Source organism: Struthio camelus, chromosome 3 (assembly GCF_040807025.1).
Source record: "Struthio camelus isolate bStrCam1 chromosome 3, bStrCam1.hap1, whole genome shotgun sequence".
NCBI lineage: Eukaryota > Metazoa > Chordata > Aves > Struthioniformes > Struthionidae > Struthio > Struthio camelus.
The window spans coordinates 38,201,210-38,219,786 of record NC_090944.1 but is presented as its reverse complement, the minus strand read 5'-3'; the positions used below and the strand labels follow the sequence as shown (position 1 = coordinate 38,219,786).

Genomic DNA, 18,577 nt, shown 5'->3' with positions numbered 1-18,577 from the left:
TTTTTCAGTTCAGATACAAATAGAAGTATAGAAGAAAGATGATAGTTTGACAATTCTATCATGAAATAACAGTACAACCATTCTTTCTTTTGATTAAAGCTATTATTATACTTAATGTTGCAATAGCGCTTCTAATACTGAAATCACATTCTAAATTTAAGGGACACATTACCATTCCAAAGCAAAAAAAAAGCAGTCTGAACTTAGGAAAACACTACGTTGTCAGAAGTTCATTAAAATAGTAGCTTCATAAAAAATTAGAAAATAGGTGCTGGATATTTTCTAGATAATACTATATAATTACTATCAACTATTATATTCCCCACATATCATCTCAACCTATCTAACATTGCTTACATAAAAGAATAGCATAATTTTAGATAACAAAGTATTAGATATATGTATAATATTATTCACTTCAAAAAATAACCTTCCATACTGCTGAATACCCTACTTCTTGGTCAATAAGCTAAATTAGCACAGCTAAGATACTTTCTCCCAGCATTGTGAAGAATAGTTAACTAATACAAATACAAAACCAAGAAAACTCACGGAAGAAGAGTCAAAGAACAGAATAAAAGCTTTGTAGCAGAATCAGTCACTTCTGATCCTTCCTTGATGACAGTCCATGATTTCTTGTGCATTGGGTCTTGTCTAATCAAATGTCAAGAGGAATCCAATAATTCAGACTCTTGTAGCGTTTTCCCAGAAAGGGCCATCCTCCTGACACAATGTTAGCAGAAAAGACTGCACATTGAGTGATATCCAGAAGGCAATTTCCTTAATTATTTTGACTACTGCAATATTTCCTAAAGCCTAGCATGAGCATTTTGGTGTGTATAGTTGTATGGCTGTGAACAACTGACTTGAAACATCCTGTCCTCTTGGGTTCGAGTCTTTTAGAACAACTTCTCATTTGCCCCAGAAGAGTTGTGTACAGCAGATAGATACATTAAGCTTAACACAGTTTGAGAGACGCACTGTGGGGAAGCCAAGATGCAGTACAGTAGCCAAACTCAGTTATTGCCTTGTGCTAGGAAGAGCTACTTCCACTTGAAAGGCCGGTACAGCTCATGTTGTGATTGAGGCCACTTGGTCAGTGAAACACAGCATATTCAAACATACACTTACCCTTGATCACCATATACGTGAGATGGTACTCTGATGACCACGCTATGCCTGTCTGTGAATGGGAACAGGACACACAGACACAAGTTCCCAAAGAAGTTCTGTCAGCCTCATGGAGTCAACAGGGCCCTGCATGATTAGAGTAGTATCTCTTCCTGTTCATATAGTCACGTTGTGCCTTTTAGGCATCTGGAGGGCAATCCTGAAGGCAGTTCACTGGGATTTTAGCAAAGGTGGGAAATCCTGGAACATAGGGCAATATAGGCATTTCTTCACAGGCAAACTTTTTAAGCTACTCTTGGTTGTTTCTTGTGTCAAGAATGATGTACTTTGAGGAATGGGTGCTGGTTCGTCTTGTAGATGCAGCACTCAGCACAGACTAGTGAGGGTAGCCACAATCCCCCTTACTGTCTTTTTGATGAATCTGCACATAACTGCCCCACTGATATAATGCATGGTGAACATTCGAAATGATCAGTGAGGTTAGTGTTGTGCGAAAAGGAGATGCAATATATGAAGAAAGGCCTACCATGGCAAAGGCAGTGAGGGAAGCTAGCAGAGCTGATGTTCACATCACAAGTGCTAATTAGACAACGCCAGAGCAAATTACAGGCAAGCAAAGGCAAACAACCTTGTCACAAATTCCTCTGTTCCAACATAAAGAGTTTGAGCACAGCTGTGTAAGGAGCATAGAGATGGGAAATTATTAGATCAAGGAAATTAGAGATTTAGAATATAAACTATGTGAATCTGAGCACATCTTTAAATCTTTTTAATCATTAAAATTAGTTTCTCAAAGTCAGGAGAATTCTGCTTTCAGAAAAAAAGCATTTATTTAGTCATTGTCTTTTGAGGAATGTAGGCTAAGCTTCCTAGTAGAGCCAAGTACTCGTAGTTGTCTCTTGTAAACATCAATGGCTGCCTTAGTTGGCACTTACAACAAAAGGTTTCATATCACTGTGTTCGTAGTCACAGAATCCAGAACCTTGGAGATTCTTTCTTCTTTTTTCTTTTCTTTTCTTTTCTTTTTTTTTTTTTTTTTTGCCATGGTTCAGGAGATCTTCCTCGACCAGGATTTATTTACATTCAAAATGCAGAGAGAAATGCTGCATCACTTAATGGAACCATCACCATTACCTGAGACAAAGCAAGCCAGCTGGGGCTCTTCAGATTGTACATACTTATTTATAGTCACAGTCCATGATTACATGGATTTAGAACTACTCTAAGTCCTCTATTCTTGGTGCTGTTAGCTGGAAGACAGTTTCTGTGTTTGCTTCTTGCCTCAATAACTTAATCTGGCTTTTTGGAGGAAATGCCAGTATATTAACAATCATCTTCTGTAGTATCTGCAGCAGTCTGTCCACTGTTCAAAAGAGCTGCCGATGTACAAACCTGGGTATTGACCTAGTAGATCCATTTTTAGTTTGTATCCAGTTCATAACACTGATGAATAAACTTTAAGCCAGGCTACTGAAATCCACTAATGATACCACGGTCATAAGGTTATTGGAGCTGAATCCCAACAGAAATAATTAAAAAAAAAAAAATCCTTCTGTTGGCCAGTGATCCAAAGTTGGCCAGAATCAGATGCAAAGATCAGATCAGCATCACAGTTTCCACTGGAGCAGCTAGTAGAATGGTGACTGTGAAAGTCACTTCAAAACTTCACTGTGCCACTACCTTCTCCGATCCTAGTCTGGCTGCTTAAGGGTGGCTCTGCTGGTTGGTTCTCACCTTTTGTCCAAACCCCCACAGGGACCACTTGGCAATGATGCCACCTGCTCTGTCTTCAGAGCCTTCTGTCCTCTTAAATGTTTATCTAACATCACTACTAGAGTACTTAAAATTATTTAGGAAATTGCAATCCAAGTGATGTTCTTGTTTCTCTGGAACTAGCCACAGATAGTTTACTTTCACTATATTGTCATAATCATGCTAGCAGTTTGCAATCCAATACACTTTGTCATTGATTCAGTCTATGCTTCTATTGCAAAATGCTGACTTTGAAAGCTGTTGTCAGATTTAATTCCTTAAAAGGGTAGCAGCAAATGGCTTTTTTATTAAATTGTTTCCCCAGAAGAATAACAACATCAAAGAGATGCCATATTTGATTGTAAGAGAATTCTGTAGTACATATCAAAACATCTCATGTACAGATTTATGCTGAGCAAATAAAAACAAACAAATGTCAATAGTCTCTCATAAAGGAATGAAAACTTATCTCAGATAAGATTTATTTTCTGTGTCATTTTTATAAACTGATAATTCTGACTTTTCATAATGGCCTAAACAAGTCAAAGTGTTTTTCCACAAGAAATTGCCTATTTTCAGTGCTACTTAGAGATTCTACTGTAGAATTATTACAAACAAATATAGCAGAAAACAGAACTAAGTAATATTAGCACAATGGCATTACTTATTATATAATATGCATTTAATTTCTAAACAAAAAAATAAAGATTTTCCAAATAAATTATTCATTTTGGGGTATTTTTTGCATCCTCGTAGAGAGTCATAATATTTAATCCGATAGATTGTGCCACTGAAAATAAAAATGTCCTTCATTTGACAGTGTAGCTTAACTATTTTTGCATATTTTACTGGCTTTTGTTGGTTTTTTTTCTAATGGAGAAGCTTTTCACTGTCTAATAGTTCATACAATGTAAAGACAATCTATTCTTATAATCCATAAAATATAGCTAAGAATCGAATAACAGAAAAGGTTAAACTGGCCTAACTGAATTAAGCACAGTTAGAAAATTTACTGAACTTATTAATTCTGTAATGAACTTCTGTGTTTGACTCCTTTTCACATTTGATCTGCTAGGCATTCTTTATTTCTCTTTTTTTGTCAGCTCATTATGTGTATTGCATATTACCTTTCTACTCTATGATGACCAATCTACAAATCCTGATATGTCAGTGGGAGAAGACAGTTTATAAACTGTTTTGCTGGCATAGTATTCTTTTCTGTCAATAATCACAGCCTTACTATTACAGAAGTTTACCAGATGAAGTAAGAACTTTCCTACATCTATTGCAAAACAGATGTATTCAAACTCTACAGTTAAACATTTCATATTTACGTATTTTCATAAAAATAGTTTAACATATGCTTTACAAAAAAAATGCAGTAGGCTCTGTTTTCTATTTACTTAATTTACCTTACCAAGCGGGGCACGCGTGTCTTTGCCAACAGATTGGCCAGCCTGGTAAGGAGGGCTTTAAACTAGGCAAGATGGGGGAAGGGGAGTGGTATAGTGGCAGGGGAGTCAGTAAAACACCGCTCAAGTCAGGATGCCTCCAGCGGGTGCATACAGCCAGGGGAGACAGCATGCAACATGGCTATGGAGGCTTCTCTTGCACCTCTCCTGGGAAGCTTGCATGCTTGACTGGCTCTCTGAAATGCCTGTATACCAATGCACGCAGCATGGGGAATAAACAGGAAGAGTTAGAGATCTGTGTGCGGTCGCAGGGCCATGATCTCATTGCAGTTACAGAGACATGGTGGGATAGTTCACATGACTGGGATGCTGTCATGGATGGCTATGTGCTTTTTAGGAAAGAGAGGCCAGGAAGGCGAGGTGGTGGAGTTGCTCTTTATGTGAGGGAGCAGCTAGAATGTATGGAGCTCCACCTCGGGGTGGATGAAGAGCGAGCTGAGAGCCTATGGGTAAGGATTAAAGGGCAGGGTAACATGGGTGACACTGTTGTGGGGGTTTACTACAGGCCACCTGACCAGGAGGAAGTCGTTGATGAGGCCTTCTACCGACAGCTGGAAGTAGCCTCACGATCAGAGGCCCTGGTTCTCATGGGAGACTTCAACCACCCTGACATCTGTTGGGAAGACAGCACAGCTAGGCACAAACAGTCAAAGAGGTTCCTGCAGAGGATTGATGATAATTTCTTGACTCAGGTGGTGGAGATGCCGATGAGGAGAGGTGCAATGCTAGACCTTGTACTAACAAACAAAGAAGGTCTAGTTGGAGTTGAAGGCTGGGGGCAGCCTTGGCTGCAGTGACCATGAGATGGTGGAGTTCAGGATCCTACGAGGAGGGAGCAGGGCAATAAGTAGGATTGCAACGCTGGACTTCAGGAGAGCTGACTTTGGCCTCTTCAGAGACCTACTTAGGGGGATCTCATGGGGTAGGGCCCTAGAAGGAAGAGGGGTCCAGAAGAGCTGGTTAATATTCAAGCATCGCTTCCTCCAGGCTCAAGAGCAGTGCATCCCTCTGAGGAAGAAGTCGAGCAAAGCGGGCAGGAGACCTGCCTGGATGAGCAAGGAACTCCTGGCCAAACTCCAGCAGAAGAAGGAAGTCTACAGAATGTGGAAAAGGGGACAGGCCACTTGGGAGGAATACAGGGACGTTGTCAGAGTGTGCAGGGATGTGACAAGGAAGGCTAAGGCCCAGTTGGAATTAAATCTGGCAAGGGATGTCAAGGACAACAAGAGGGGGTTCTTCAAATACATCAATAGCAAAAGGAAGACTAGGGAAAACGTGGGCCCACTGCTGAATGGGGTGGGTGCCCTGGTGACAAAGGATGCAGAGAAGGCAGAGTTGCTGAATGCCTTCTTTGCTTCAGTCTTCACTGCTAAGGCCAGTCCTGAGGAATTCCAGACCCTGGAGACAAGAGAGGAAGGCTGGAGAAAGGAAGACTCTCCCTTGGTGGAAGAGGATCAGGTTAGAGATCTTTTGTCCAAACTTGACATCCATAAATCCATGGGCCCTGATAAGATGCACCCCCGAGTGCTGAGGGAGCTGGCGGATGTTCTTGCTAGGCCACTCTCTGTCATCTTTGAAAGGTCCTGGAGAACAGGAGAGGTGCCTGAGGACTGGAAGAAAGCCAGTGTCACCCCAGTCTTCCAAAAGGGCAAGAAAGAGGAGCCAGGAAACTACAGGCCTGTCAGCCTCACCTCCATCCCTGGAAAGGTGATGGAACAGCTCCTCCTGAAGGTCCTCACTCAGCATGTGGAGGACAAGAAGGTGATCAGGAGTAGTCAGCATGGATCCACCAAAGGGAAATCATGCTTGACCAACCTGATAGCCTTCTATGATGGGATGAGTGGCTGGGTAGATGAGGGGAGAGCAGTGGATGTTGTCTCCCTGGACTTCCGCAAGGCTTTTGACACTGTCTCCCATCACATCCTCCTAGGTAAGCTCAGGAAGTGTGGGTGGAATGAGTGGACAGTGAGGTGGATTGAGAACTGGCTGGATGGCAGAGCTCAGAGGGTTGTGGTGAATGGCGCAGAGTCAAGTTGGAGGCCTGTGGCTAGTGGTGTCCCCCAGGGGTCAGTCCTGGGTCCAGTCTTGTTCAATATATTCATCAGTGACCTGGAGGAAGGGACAGAGTGCCCCCTCAGCAAGTTTGCTGATGATACTAAACTGGGGGGAGAGGCTGACACACCAGAAGACTGTGCTGCCATTCAGAGGGACCTGGACAGGCTGGAGAGGTGGGCGGAGAGGAACCTCATGAAGTTCAACAAAGGCAAGTGCAGGGTCCTGCACCTAGGTAGGAATAATCCCATGCACCAGGACAGGCTGGGGGTTGACCTGTTGGAAAGTAGCTCTGCAGAGAAGGACCTGGGAGTGCTGGTGGACAACAAGTTAAACATGAGCCAGCAGTGTGCCCTTGTGGCCAAGAAGGCCAGTGGTCTCCTGGGGTGCATGAGGCAGAGTGTTGCCAGCAGGTGGAGGGAGGTCATCCTGCCCCTCTCCTCAGCCCTGGGGAGGCCTCACCTGGAGTACTGTGCCCAATTGTGGGCTCCCCAGTGCAAGAGAGACATGGCACTACTGGAGAGAGTCCAGCGGAGGATGATTAGAGGGCTGGAGCACCTCTCCTATGAAGAAAGACTGCAAGAGCTGGGCCTGTTGAGCCTGGAGAAGAGAAGTCTGAGAGGGGATCTCATCAGCGTGTACAAGTATCTGAAGGGGGAGTGTCAAGAGGATGAGGCCAGCCTCTTCTCCGTGGTGCCCAGCAACAGGACAAGAGGCAATGGGCACAAACTGAACCACAGGCAGTTCCATCTGAACCTGAGAAAAAACTTCTTTCCTGTGGGGGTGACAGAGCATTGGAACAGGTTGCCCAGAGAGGTGGTGGAGTCTCCTTCCCTGGAGATATTCAAAACCCGTCTGGATGTGATCCTGGGCAATATGCTCTAGGTGACCCTGCTTGAGCAGGGAGGTTGGACTAGATGATCTCCAGAGGTCCCTTCCAACCTAAACGATTCTGTGATTCTGTGTGATTCTGTGAATTTACTTTAATAAAAAAATTAAATTTTGGTCTATAATTTGTATGTTACTTGATTTATCTGTACAGCTTTAATCATATATTTACAGCTTGATATAAAAATGTGGATATGACAGCAGCAACATGTACTAACATGTACTAACATGTACCCACCACTGCCTATTACAATACAATTATAATCTTTATGTGGATATGTGCTTTTCAAAACATACTATTTTAAAATCAGCAAACATTATTTTCTCATTTTCTTGCTATTTGTTTTGATTAGCTTTAATAATAAATTGTTTAATAATGAACAATTTTCATAATTGTATTAAAAATAATATAAGCACTTCTGCTCCTCTGAATGAGGGAAGGATCTTTTACACTGTTAATTTTCAATACTGATGATGGTTAAAAATGAATTAATTCTGGACAAGAGAGTGAAAGCGTGAGGGACAATCTTATTTGTTCTTGTCTTATTATCTTCCCAACTTTTCCGTTTGAATGTGAATGAATTCTTTGTCATTGCAATAGCAGAAAAAGGGATTTTCCATGTAGTGACATGCAGGAAAGCTAAGTGGGAGGAGAAATAGAATTTCTGATTGAATTTCTGATTAAAGAAAGGTGAAGGTAGCTTGAAAGAAAGCACAGAAAAAGTGTTTAAAATACTACTAGCAATTAATATTGTATCATGTATTTCGGCTTCATTTGGTAAACAGGAATATTAGCCCAGGTCATCAACTTTATGACCTGATTTTAATTTTCCGTTCTCATAAATGTCAGGACAATCTAAAACTTTGACTATAGTAGATTCAAACAACACAAAGCAAGAGCAAAAGTAGTAACTTATGTTTCCTCTCATTCCCTATAGAGGGGGGGAAAAGTCTATTTCTTACTGCCTACATTTTATCAGGTGATCATGTATTTTGGTGTAATTTGTAATCAGTCCATACTTCACTGGAATTCGTACTCTTCTGGGAGCTACATCAAGCAAGAATCTAAAGAAGATGTTTAACCTCATGGTCCTGCTTGCAGAATGGCACAGGAGGCAGTTGCATGAGCTCCTTACCAGCCAGGCCTGCAGCCTGGTTGAGCTGCTGCACTGGCAGGGGAAGGAGCCAGTTAAGGAGGAGAACAGGCTGCAGCAACCAGAAGATTAGGAGGTTCCTCCTTGAGACCCTGAAGAGATAAGCGTCCCTCTTGCACAGCAGCAGGGATGGCCTAGAGGATTCATTCAGGCTGAGCAAGGGCAGGTACTCCTTATGACAGTGGAGATTGGAAGATGGTGACTTCTGACAACAGGAAGAAGGCTTTTTCTTCACCTTCAGATGTGTGCATACAGAATAAGTATTGGGACCTGACAGCACGTGAGGAAGAGCAAGTTTCATCCAGAGAGGCAAGTGGGCTGGCTGGGTCTGATGCACACACTCCATCCAGTGCCACTAAGAGGAAGCAGTTGGTTTTAGTTGGTAAAGACTGCCAATGGAGGCCAACACCACTGGATGCCAAAAGTGAACAGAGGACTCTGGCGGCAAGGGTGCAGGCCATGGGGGCCCAGAGCAGTTCTCCTCAATCCTGGTGGTAGGAGTGGACACACATAGCTAGTGTTATAGACAGGACTACTTCTTTTATTACCATGAGACCCTCTGAGGAGTGAGATCTGATGGACAGAGATGGAATCCATCTAACAAAGAACAAGAGCATCTTCACCAACAGGCCTGCTGACTCTCTGAGGAAAGTTTTAAACTGCATCTGTCAGGGAATGGAGACAAAAGCCCAAAGAAAAGTGGAAGGGGCTGGAAAGAATTGCCTGCAGGAAAGCATGATCAGGGAAGCTGTCACACTAGGACAAAGCAGTGCAAGTGGGGGCCCGTCTCTGGCTATAAACAATGTGCGCAGCATAGGACGCAGAAGGAATAAAAAGTCCACGTGCAACTCTCAGAACTACAGCCTCGCTAGAATTACAGCACACATAGTGGGATAGCCCCCATTACAGAATGTTGCAATGGCGGGTTACAAGCTCTCTGGAAAGATGGGGAGGCTGGGGTGACAGGGCTGGCCTTCATGCAAAATAGTGACTTGAATGCATGGAGCTTTGCTATGGAATGGGTGGTGGTGATGCACTGGTCAAGAGCTGGTGGGGCAGGATGAGCAGAGCTTCAGTACAGGAAACACTGTGGTGGATGTCTGCTACAGACCACTTGATCTAGAAAAGTTGATGGAATCTTCTTCAAATAACTGGAAAAAACCTCATAAATTAACTGGCGTGAGTTAACTGGCCACCAAAATGGTTGAGGTCTGAAGCATTTGCCCTGTGAGAAGAGGCTTAGGCAGCTGGGCTTGTGCAGCCTTGCAAAGAAGCCCTTTCAGGGGGGCCTAACAGCAGCCTGCCACCTATCTAATGTGAAGGTGTAGAGAAGATAGAGTCAAGCTCATTTTCTCAGAGTTGCGCAGTGAAAGACATCTATCCAGGCTTTCATAAAAAAATACTTTATCATTAGGTACTGAATTTGAGATGATAAATCTGTCAATATGTGTTAAAACTAAATTTATGGAAGCACTACAAGAACCTGAAAGTGCTGCATTCAAGCATAGTCTCCAGTACCTTACTTTCTGCTTGCGTTCACATTCAACTTTTCACATTTCAAATATTTCCAAAAATATTCTCAGAAATTATGTCTGAGATAGCAAGAGCCAGCTTCAGTTAAAGTTTAAAATAAATTATGAATTTATGAATATGAAAAAATTATCCACAGTTCTTTTAAGATCACTGCTTTTTGCAGGAACTGAGTTCAGATAAAAGTTGTTCAGCTACTCTTTGATGAATGATACAATTTTAACACATGTACTATGTAAAAAGAAAAAGCAGAAGAAACCTGGCATGTTATGGATTCAGCAGAGCAAAATGCTTGAAATAAAAATCCTTTATAGAACCTAGAGGCTTGGGAGAATATTGAGAGTGAAAAAAAAAACTAATAAAAGGCAATACTTTTCTGAAGTACATAATTAACTCATGGAAGTTGGCCATGAGATATTGAAATCAAGAACGTGTAAATTAATTAGTATTCATACAACAGAGCTATACACAGTCCTATTATTATTACTGGACAAATATTTGTAAATAATATAAACCTGTAGGCTTTAGGACATATATCTTCACTGTTTCTTATTGCTTCATCGTTCTGTAATTGTTCCTCAAGAGTCTGTTATGCTCTGCCCCAAAATGTGGTTGTATCTGCTGCTGGAGAAAAATACTACAGTAAGGGAAAACTGAGGCATTGTAGCATGACCTTTGCTTTATCTACTATAAATATCTACCCCCGACAAACACTTGGCATGTCAAAGAACAGGACAAATTTGTTTAGAGAGTCTTCCATCAACCCAGAGGAAAAACAGTTGCTGCATTACTGCATCATCTGACAGTTCCCCTTACTTTACAAAGCCATGTGTTAAACTTGTTTGTGTGGATGTGAACTTTAGGAAGCAGCAGGGTTGTCACCCACATCAAGCTGTTGTCGTATAAAGATGAAAACTTCAGGGCAAAATCTCAGTGTGCCATATGACAGCTTTTGCCATGACGTTTCAGCGAGTTCCAGAACTGAGAGTGCTGACTGCCAACAGCAGAATCGCCCTGCGCAGAGACACTACCCATCGCGTATAGATAGGGAATGACTTGTGCCGTCCTTCTTCTCCCCTGCCAGCATATCTGCTGTGGTAGAGGGATTTTTACCCTAATTCTATCCCTACCTGTTGTTTTTGCTGCTAGGGGCCTTAAGAGTTCAGCCCTTAAGACATTATAGGGAATTAGCTCACCCAAAATCCAGCCAACCCACATCTTGGAGTATATGAGTGTCATTTTTGTGAGAAGATCTGCTATAGCCAGTGTGCTACTATGTGATTAATAGTTCCCGTACAAGGCGGGGGAAGGGAGCTTATATGGAATAGGCCACCAAAATTTTGTCTGTAATGGCAGTGCAAGCAAAGGAGCAGAGATGCAGGTTTAGTTGACTGAGGCTACAAATAAGTGTGTGCTTTTATATTGCAGAGCCAAAATCATTTTACTGACAATGTATCTCAGTAAGTCTGAAAGTACACCTTCCAAGTTAAAGTTAAACAGCGTTCAGTCTAATGGATGTCTTAAAAGTGAAGTCACTCACTGCATGTTTTTCGTCCTTTCACCATATTCTACATTTTTAAGGAATTCTAAGTTTTTAAAGAAGTCACTCCGAGGAACAGAATGGCACTGTAGCTTGATCTGAACCACTGTGCTGTAGGAAAAATCTTGTTCTTTTGAAATCATAATAAAATACGCAGCTCCTTAATAAAAGATTCAGAATAAGCTAACCACTTAACTGACTCAGTTTCCCTAAAACTATACCCCCAAACTATATGAATTTCTAGTTCTATTAGTTAGCAATAGGTATGATACTGGTTGATTCTTTGTCAGGAATACCTGTCTGAAGTTTTGAGTCAGAAAAGAAAATTCTCAGTACCGTTATACAACTCACAAATATGGCTTGCCACATGTTAGACTTTTTTTTTACTATCAACAGGAGAGCTTATATGATCTTTTGGAAGAAAAAGTGTTTTCCACTGGATGTGGATATAGATGTCTATTTTCAATTAGACCTCTATGGCTACTACATACACACATACTTACCAGCAACTGGTGAAGGGAAGGCAGAGTGGGTGCTTCACTGAAGATACCCAGATCACCAGAATATACATTCTGCTACTTGTACTGTCTGCTAAAGGCCTTAAAATTTCTTTCCTTTGTTTACTTTACTAGAAATGTATGAGCAGTCTTAATTTACAGCCAGCATACCAAGGAAAGGCATTATGGGCACATTCTTTAAGAGTGTTTGAGTGTATCATTCTCATTCATTTCAGCGTTAAGATCATTAAACCATGTCAAAAACACTCGCTAAGCAAAGCCTGTTTAAGGGGTAAGCCTTTTTGGTGTCCTTCTTCTGGGAAGGTAGTAAAGGAACATGGGTTTTTCTCTCCCAACTGACTATCCCAGTGCTACTTGGCTTAGCACGAAGCTCCTCCTTTCCTGTTCCTTTTCGAGTCTGCAGAGTATCCCGTGTGCAACAGGGGGCCAGGAGCATGGCAACTGTGCCCTCCTGGCAGTGGGAGCATTGCCTGGAGGGGAGCTCGGCCCCTTGGGCTGAGCAGATCTGGCCCCCAGGGTCCCCAGCTTCTTGCCCAATGCGTGGCGTGACATTCAAAACCTTCTTATGGGCAATAGGAAACATGTCTTATGCCTCCCACCAAGAATTTACTGTTAGTTCCGTTAATGTTTTAACAGTCTGATAGTCCATGCTGTATAATTAATACAGGAAAGCCTCATTAATAATAGCTAAAATTGTTATAAAAACACCACTCCCTAATATCTGCCCCTTTTCTCTGGTGTTACACTCGCCTTTCCAATGTCCTCCTATATCCTGAGGTCAACACTTCCTCAGGAAGACTGGGGCAGGGTTGCAATTAGCTGTCAGCAGCCTGAGGTCTTCACTGGGAGAGGTCTAATGGTCATGGTTCTTCCTCCTCTGTCTTTCGGTCCACTTGAGCTTACTTTTATATTTCCTCACCCCAGCCTGCCTCCCTCTCAGGCAGCGTGGCAACCACCCCACCCCTGCCCCCCCCCAAAAAAGGGCTATTGTTTGCCAGGCAGGGACTGCCACCCCCTCCCCAGAGGTGCCCAGCCCAGACCTGGGGCTGGGGCTGGGGCTGGGGCTGGAGCAGGGCAGGCAGTAGGCCCTGGGCCCCGGCGCAGGCGCTCAGCTCAGCACAGCCCAGCTCAAGCCACGGCCAGCCCTGAGCCCCTGCACGGCCATGGCAGCGCCCAGCCTGCGGCCTCCTGCAGGTAATGGAGAAATCATATATATTTGTATGCAATAATCATAAGACAATGAAAAGCATACGCAAGCACAAATGCACTAGCATCATGGTGTCCTAGAAAAAGAAAGCAGTTCAGTGTCTAGGACTTTCAGGTGACTGAGGGGATTAACTCCCAATTTAGGAGTAAGTGTTTGGATTTGGATGTTACTTTCTATGTGATTTATGTTGTAGTGTTGCATTGCTCATCACTGTGCAGTCATTAATTGCAAGCTGAACATTAATATAACATAAAGTTACTTGCATTTCATTCATGTTCACCATTCTGGGTTAATTTATAAACAGCTGTGACAGCAGACTATCAGGAAAAAATGACAAGAAGCTTTTAATTAACATTTATTATTATTTTTTTAAAGTCAGTACACTTTTTAAGTCATTGTAGAGGACAAGGGTAGGCAGAAGAACTATAAAAGCTATTCAAATAACTAGTTTGATTTTAAAGTACAATGTCATTATGTAAACAAGTCAGGTAAAAAATGACAGGGTTTTGTTTGTAAGTTTACAAAGCAAAGAAATGGATAACTCTGCATGGCAACGTTCATGTATATATTTCTGAGAGACTGCAACTCAGTGTTAACCAGGGATCTAAAGAAAATGCAGCTCACAGTAAGCAGCAGCTGCAGGAATATGTTCATTAGTTAAACACTGACAGCTTTGCCATTTTCCTTTTCAGGCTCTAACTGTGAGTTTAGGCCTTGTGAGGCCAGCAATCCCTGCGAGAATGGAGCTGTGTGCAGAGAAGAAATGAATTTGGACATTTTTCCCCTCGGATTCCAGTGCGAGTGCGTGAAGGGCTTTGCAGGTCCACGCTGTGAGATCAATGTCAATGAGTGCAGTTCTAACCCTTGCCTCCACGGGTACTGCTATGACAGTGAGTTCAGTCTGGTTACTCACTTTAATGTAGAGTAGTCTTTCTGTTAAGCTTCTAGAGCTACTGAGTTGCTCTGGGGAGAGCAGCGGATAATTTACTGAAATTTAGCTTGTCTGAAGCTCCACAGCCAGTGCCAGGAGGATTATTTTTGCCAAAATGCCTCAACTCCTGGCACTGAGGTTTGTGCGTTCAGGGGGTCAGAACTGCAGCTAATGAGAAATTTTAATGAGGTTTGGGCTATCTCCTTTGATACCTAAATTAGCCAAACACTTCTTACATTGTGCGTTTGATGAGAGAGAATATTCAGGTGCTGAAAAATGAGCTCATAGGGTAGTGAGGCAGTATATGTAATAATTGTAACAAGTCCAAATATTGTATTAAATATCAAACTGATGCAAAGTGGAGTGTCTGTTTTCCTGTAAGCACCTCCCAGCATGAACAGGGTAACACCATGTAACTGACACTTTCACTGACAGGGATACTTAGTACTTCTATGTTAGGCTTTAGAAGCAAACTGAATATGAATTACTCCGTTATATTCTGTCTAGATTGTCAAGTTACATGTAGTAGCACCCATTATGTCTGGGGTACTCTTTGCAACCTTTTTGGGACTATACTACCTATCAGGCACTTTCTATTCCTGGTAAAAAAAGTAAAAATGATCATTTTCACAGAGTCTTAGCAAAGCTGGTTGGAAAGGAGGATGACCTTGAAGATCACATAGTCAAAACTCTTGCATGAAGCCAGACCAAAAAACAGTGCTAGAACAGGTTAGCCATGGCTTTCTCTAGCTGCACTTAGAAAGCCTCCAGGGATGAACAGAAATGCCACAAATTCTTTGGGACAGCCTCGTCCACTGCTGCTCTACTCTTGTAGTGATTTTTTCCCCTTGTAGTATCCAGTCTGAATTTCCTGAGCTGCAATTTTTGGCCATTGCCCCTTATTATACCATCTGCCATTCCTGAGAAGAATTTGGTTCTGTCATTTTTGTAACTGCCCTTCAAGTTGTTGTTAGATAGCCCTATTAACCCTTCACTGAAGGGGCTAATACAAAACCAGGCCAGCTAGCTCGACCTCTCCTCATGGGTCATGGACTTCAAGCCCTAACCAGCTCTGGTAGTCTTCTGCTGGGTGCCTCTCCAGTTTCTCCACATCCCTTTTAAAATGAGAATGACAACAGGTGAACTTCCCTGAAATTCAGAAATATAAAGACAAATTCACAGAAGGTGAAATTAACTTTACTGACTGCAGAAAAGACCTTAAAGATCTGACTCCAAATTACTAAACAAATTATTGCCTGAAACTCTCTTGTTTATAAAATAGTCAGTTTCAATAAGCTTCAGAAATTCCATGGGTTTATATATGGGAATAAGGTAAGCAGCTTCACATCTTGCCCAGTAAAGATTACTTTCTAAAAAGTTTATACATGTTTTTATTTACTGCATGTTGGTTCAGAGAGATTTTTGATCCAAAATTTAGAGGAGAGGCTGTAAAGTTCTTCATGCTAACAAAGTGACAGAACTTTTGTGGATAGCTTGTCTTTGTGGTACCTCTGGACTTAACCTGTATTACTTGGAGGTCTCAGTTCCTCTGCATGATTTGCAAAAGGATGACTGCTGAAAGCAGGAATTCTGGGGAAGTTAGGAAATTCTTAGCAGATGGAAAATGCTGCTGCTGTGAAGGACTTAAAGCATTTAATGAATATAATAGCAGCTCTTCATATGGACACAATGACAGAATGGATTCCATAGTAAATCTCAGAGATAATGAAGAATCCAGGGACCTATTTGAAGTTATGATAAATCTAGGTCTGCAAGAACTGCAATTACTGCTGTCATCAGTTCCTTATGCGGATGTAGCACTCTAAAGATTCCTCTCCCTTTAGATCATTAATGATGAAAAAGGAATAGGATTCTTATCATTATCTTGTGAAGATTAAAATGAAGCATGGAAATATATCGTAAGTTGAGCTGCCACATTCAACCCATGCAAGTTTTCCTTTAATGTTTTGGTATAATAGGAGGCTTTCCTTACCAAAAGAAGCAGTGTTGAACTGTCCCTTTTGCATTTAGGATCAAATTAAAGCTAAAATCTGATATACTTTGTGTACAGTTTTGTGATGGAAAATTACACCGTAGCTTATAAGATCTGATCACTTTTTTCACAAGTTCATAATGGGTCACTGATTTATAATTCTTGTGTTAAAATAATTGAATTGTTTAAGTAAAATGCAGTACAGCTAATCTGTTTTCATATTTAAAAGGTGCTCTGAGGTATTGAATTTCATTTAGTTCATTTTTTTAATGTCTTCACATTTAAGTGAAGGCAGTCCAAGTCTTTTCCAGACATTAGTCGTAACTGTTACTTACTTAGTATCTTAGTACAGATATTAGTCGTAACTGTTACTTACTTAGTATCTTAGTACTAATACTGTTTTAGAATAAAAACTGAATATAGTAAAACTATGTTTGTTACAGTTGTCGATGGCTTCTATTGCTTGTGCAACCCAGGATACGCAGGACTGAAGTGTGATCAGGACATTGATGACTGCATAATCAACACCTGTGAACACAATTCTACATGCATTGATCTACATCTGGTTAGTAAATAATGCTTTATAATTAAAATGTCTGCTTAGTTTTCTCTCCTGAAACCTAAAGCAATGCTATTGCAAGTTCTGAACCCCTACTTAATCCAAATACTTGTAAAGAGTTTTATAATTAGGCTTTCCAGTCACTGATTTTTATTTATAATGATGTAGACAGTGGGAGAAGGGAATTTTTCTCTTTTAAAAGTAGTTACTGAGTCAACATGGTTATTTGGGGAATTCAAAAAGAGGGGAATATTCTCAACTAGGTGTGTTTATTGCCTCATTATAAGTGACAATACTACACATTTAAACTGATGACATTGGCCTCAAAGGAGCTTAAAAAGTCTCTTACCTCAAGAACTGGCTTTTCTTCAAGTACTGTGGCATTTATAGTCAAAATCCTTCAGCTGTATTAGTTCCTGAAACTTGAAAAGTTAAAATATAACTAGTTTCTTCTCAGAAATAAAAGCATTCTGTCAGCTGATCCCTTCATGGGGAAAAGGAGAAGAAAGGACATTCACAATTTGTAAACTTTGAGACTGGAGGAGGCCTTGCTCGCTTCATAGTTACAGAAATGTTGTGTGTTGCTCCCTTGAGGAACCTAAGGCAGGAACCAATTTCTTCTCCATGTATGCATAAGACTACATAGTATGAATATGGTCCTTAAGGAGCCCTCACAGTGTCAGAGAAATTGGGAGTGGCTAAAAAAGTTGGAACACTTTAAAATAATAAAAAATTGGTGGGGGGGAATTGTTGTTTTGTTTTTCCTTCTAGTCTCTCCTGGCATGTTTTTGAGAAAATTAAACTAATAAAATGTTAAAGCAAGGAGCAGAATTCAGATTACTATTAAGATGCTTAAATATAGGTGTCTGTATGTGAGCTAAGCATCTAAGCACCCACTGAAGGCGCTAGAGTCCTGGCTGATGCAGTCAATACAACCCAGGGAGCGACGCAGCTGCCTATCGTGTACATGTCCCCTTTGGGAAAGCGGAACAACTCCAAAGGCACCAGTAGCACTGAAGTAGACACCTATGTCAAGGGTCTACATTTCCACCTGAATCCCATCCCAAAAGCTGTAGGGTTTTTTTGGTATGTCTGAGGCAGGTGTGGGTTCCTGTATTTTTGCTGAAGCACACACATAAAGAAATTACGCGTCTTTCAGTCAAATCCTGGTGGTAATCCAAAGCTGTTGCTATTTTCTAAATTTGAACAAAAATTGTGTTTCATGAGAATTTTCTGAAATCCTCTACTCTAATTCCCAGAGTTGTTTCTTCTTTTCATAGTTAGGAACACTTAATGTATTGTAAACTTCTTTTTTGTACATATGCTTCAAGAATTTGTAAATGCCTTGAACGACATGCGATGCTTGATATGGAGACCACAGAGCCTGTGATACTTTTGTACTTGTTTTTGGATATTATTGCACACACATATGTTTTTCTCTACCACGAGGTTATAACAAATATTTCAAACTCTTATACTGAACATTTATTGCCATCTTAAAATTAGATAAGAGCATTCCACAAACAAATTCTACACTCACAAGTCATGTACTATCATGCTATTACGAGACTATGTTGCAGATGTAGATATTCCAAGTATTACTCCTAACTGTAGCTAATGCTTAAACTGATAATGTTAAAATGGGGCTAGATATGCCAAAGTTAAAACACAAACAACCCCCCCTCCTGAAAATTAAGATATCAGGAATGGACAAAACTACAGATTATTTGTAAAACAAATATCTCCTTCCACCAAGAATGTCTGCTAAGGTTCACTGATGAGTTGCAATATTGATCCAGGGGGAGTTTTTAATTTAGGTAAAATTAAACCTGACAAAGAATGATAGTTCA

The 18,577-nt window shown here is 41.2% G+C and overlaps 1 protein-coding gene across 1 annotated transcript in view; it reads left to right on the top strand.

The window, feature by feature from the left end:
• EYS (eyes shut homolog) overlaps positions 1–18,577 on the top strand; it is a 1,042,686-nt gene that overhangs the window by 391,763 nt on the left and 632,346 nt on the right. The window contains exons 21-22 of the mRNA XM_068937477.1: positions 13,937–14,134; positions 16,612–16,733. Of these exons, the coding sequence (XP_068793578.1) occupies positions 13,937–14,134; positions 16,612–16,733 (320 nt within the window). The remainder of the gene's footprint in view (positions 1–13,936; positions 14,135–16,611; positions 16,734–18,577) is intronic.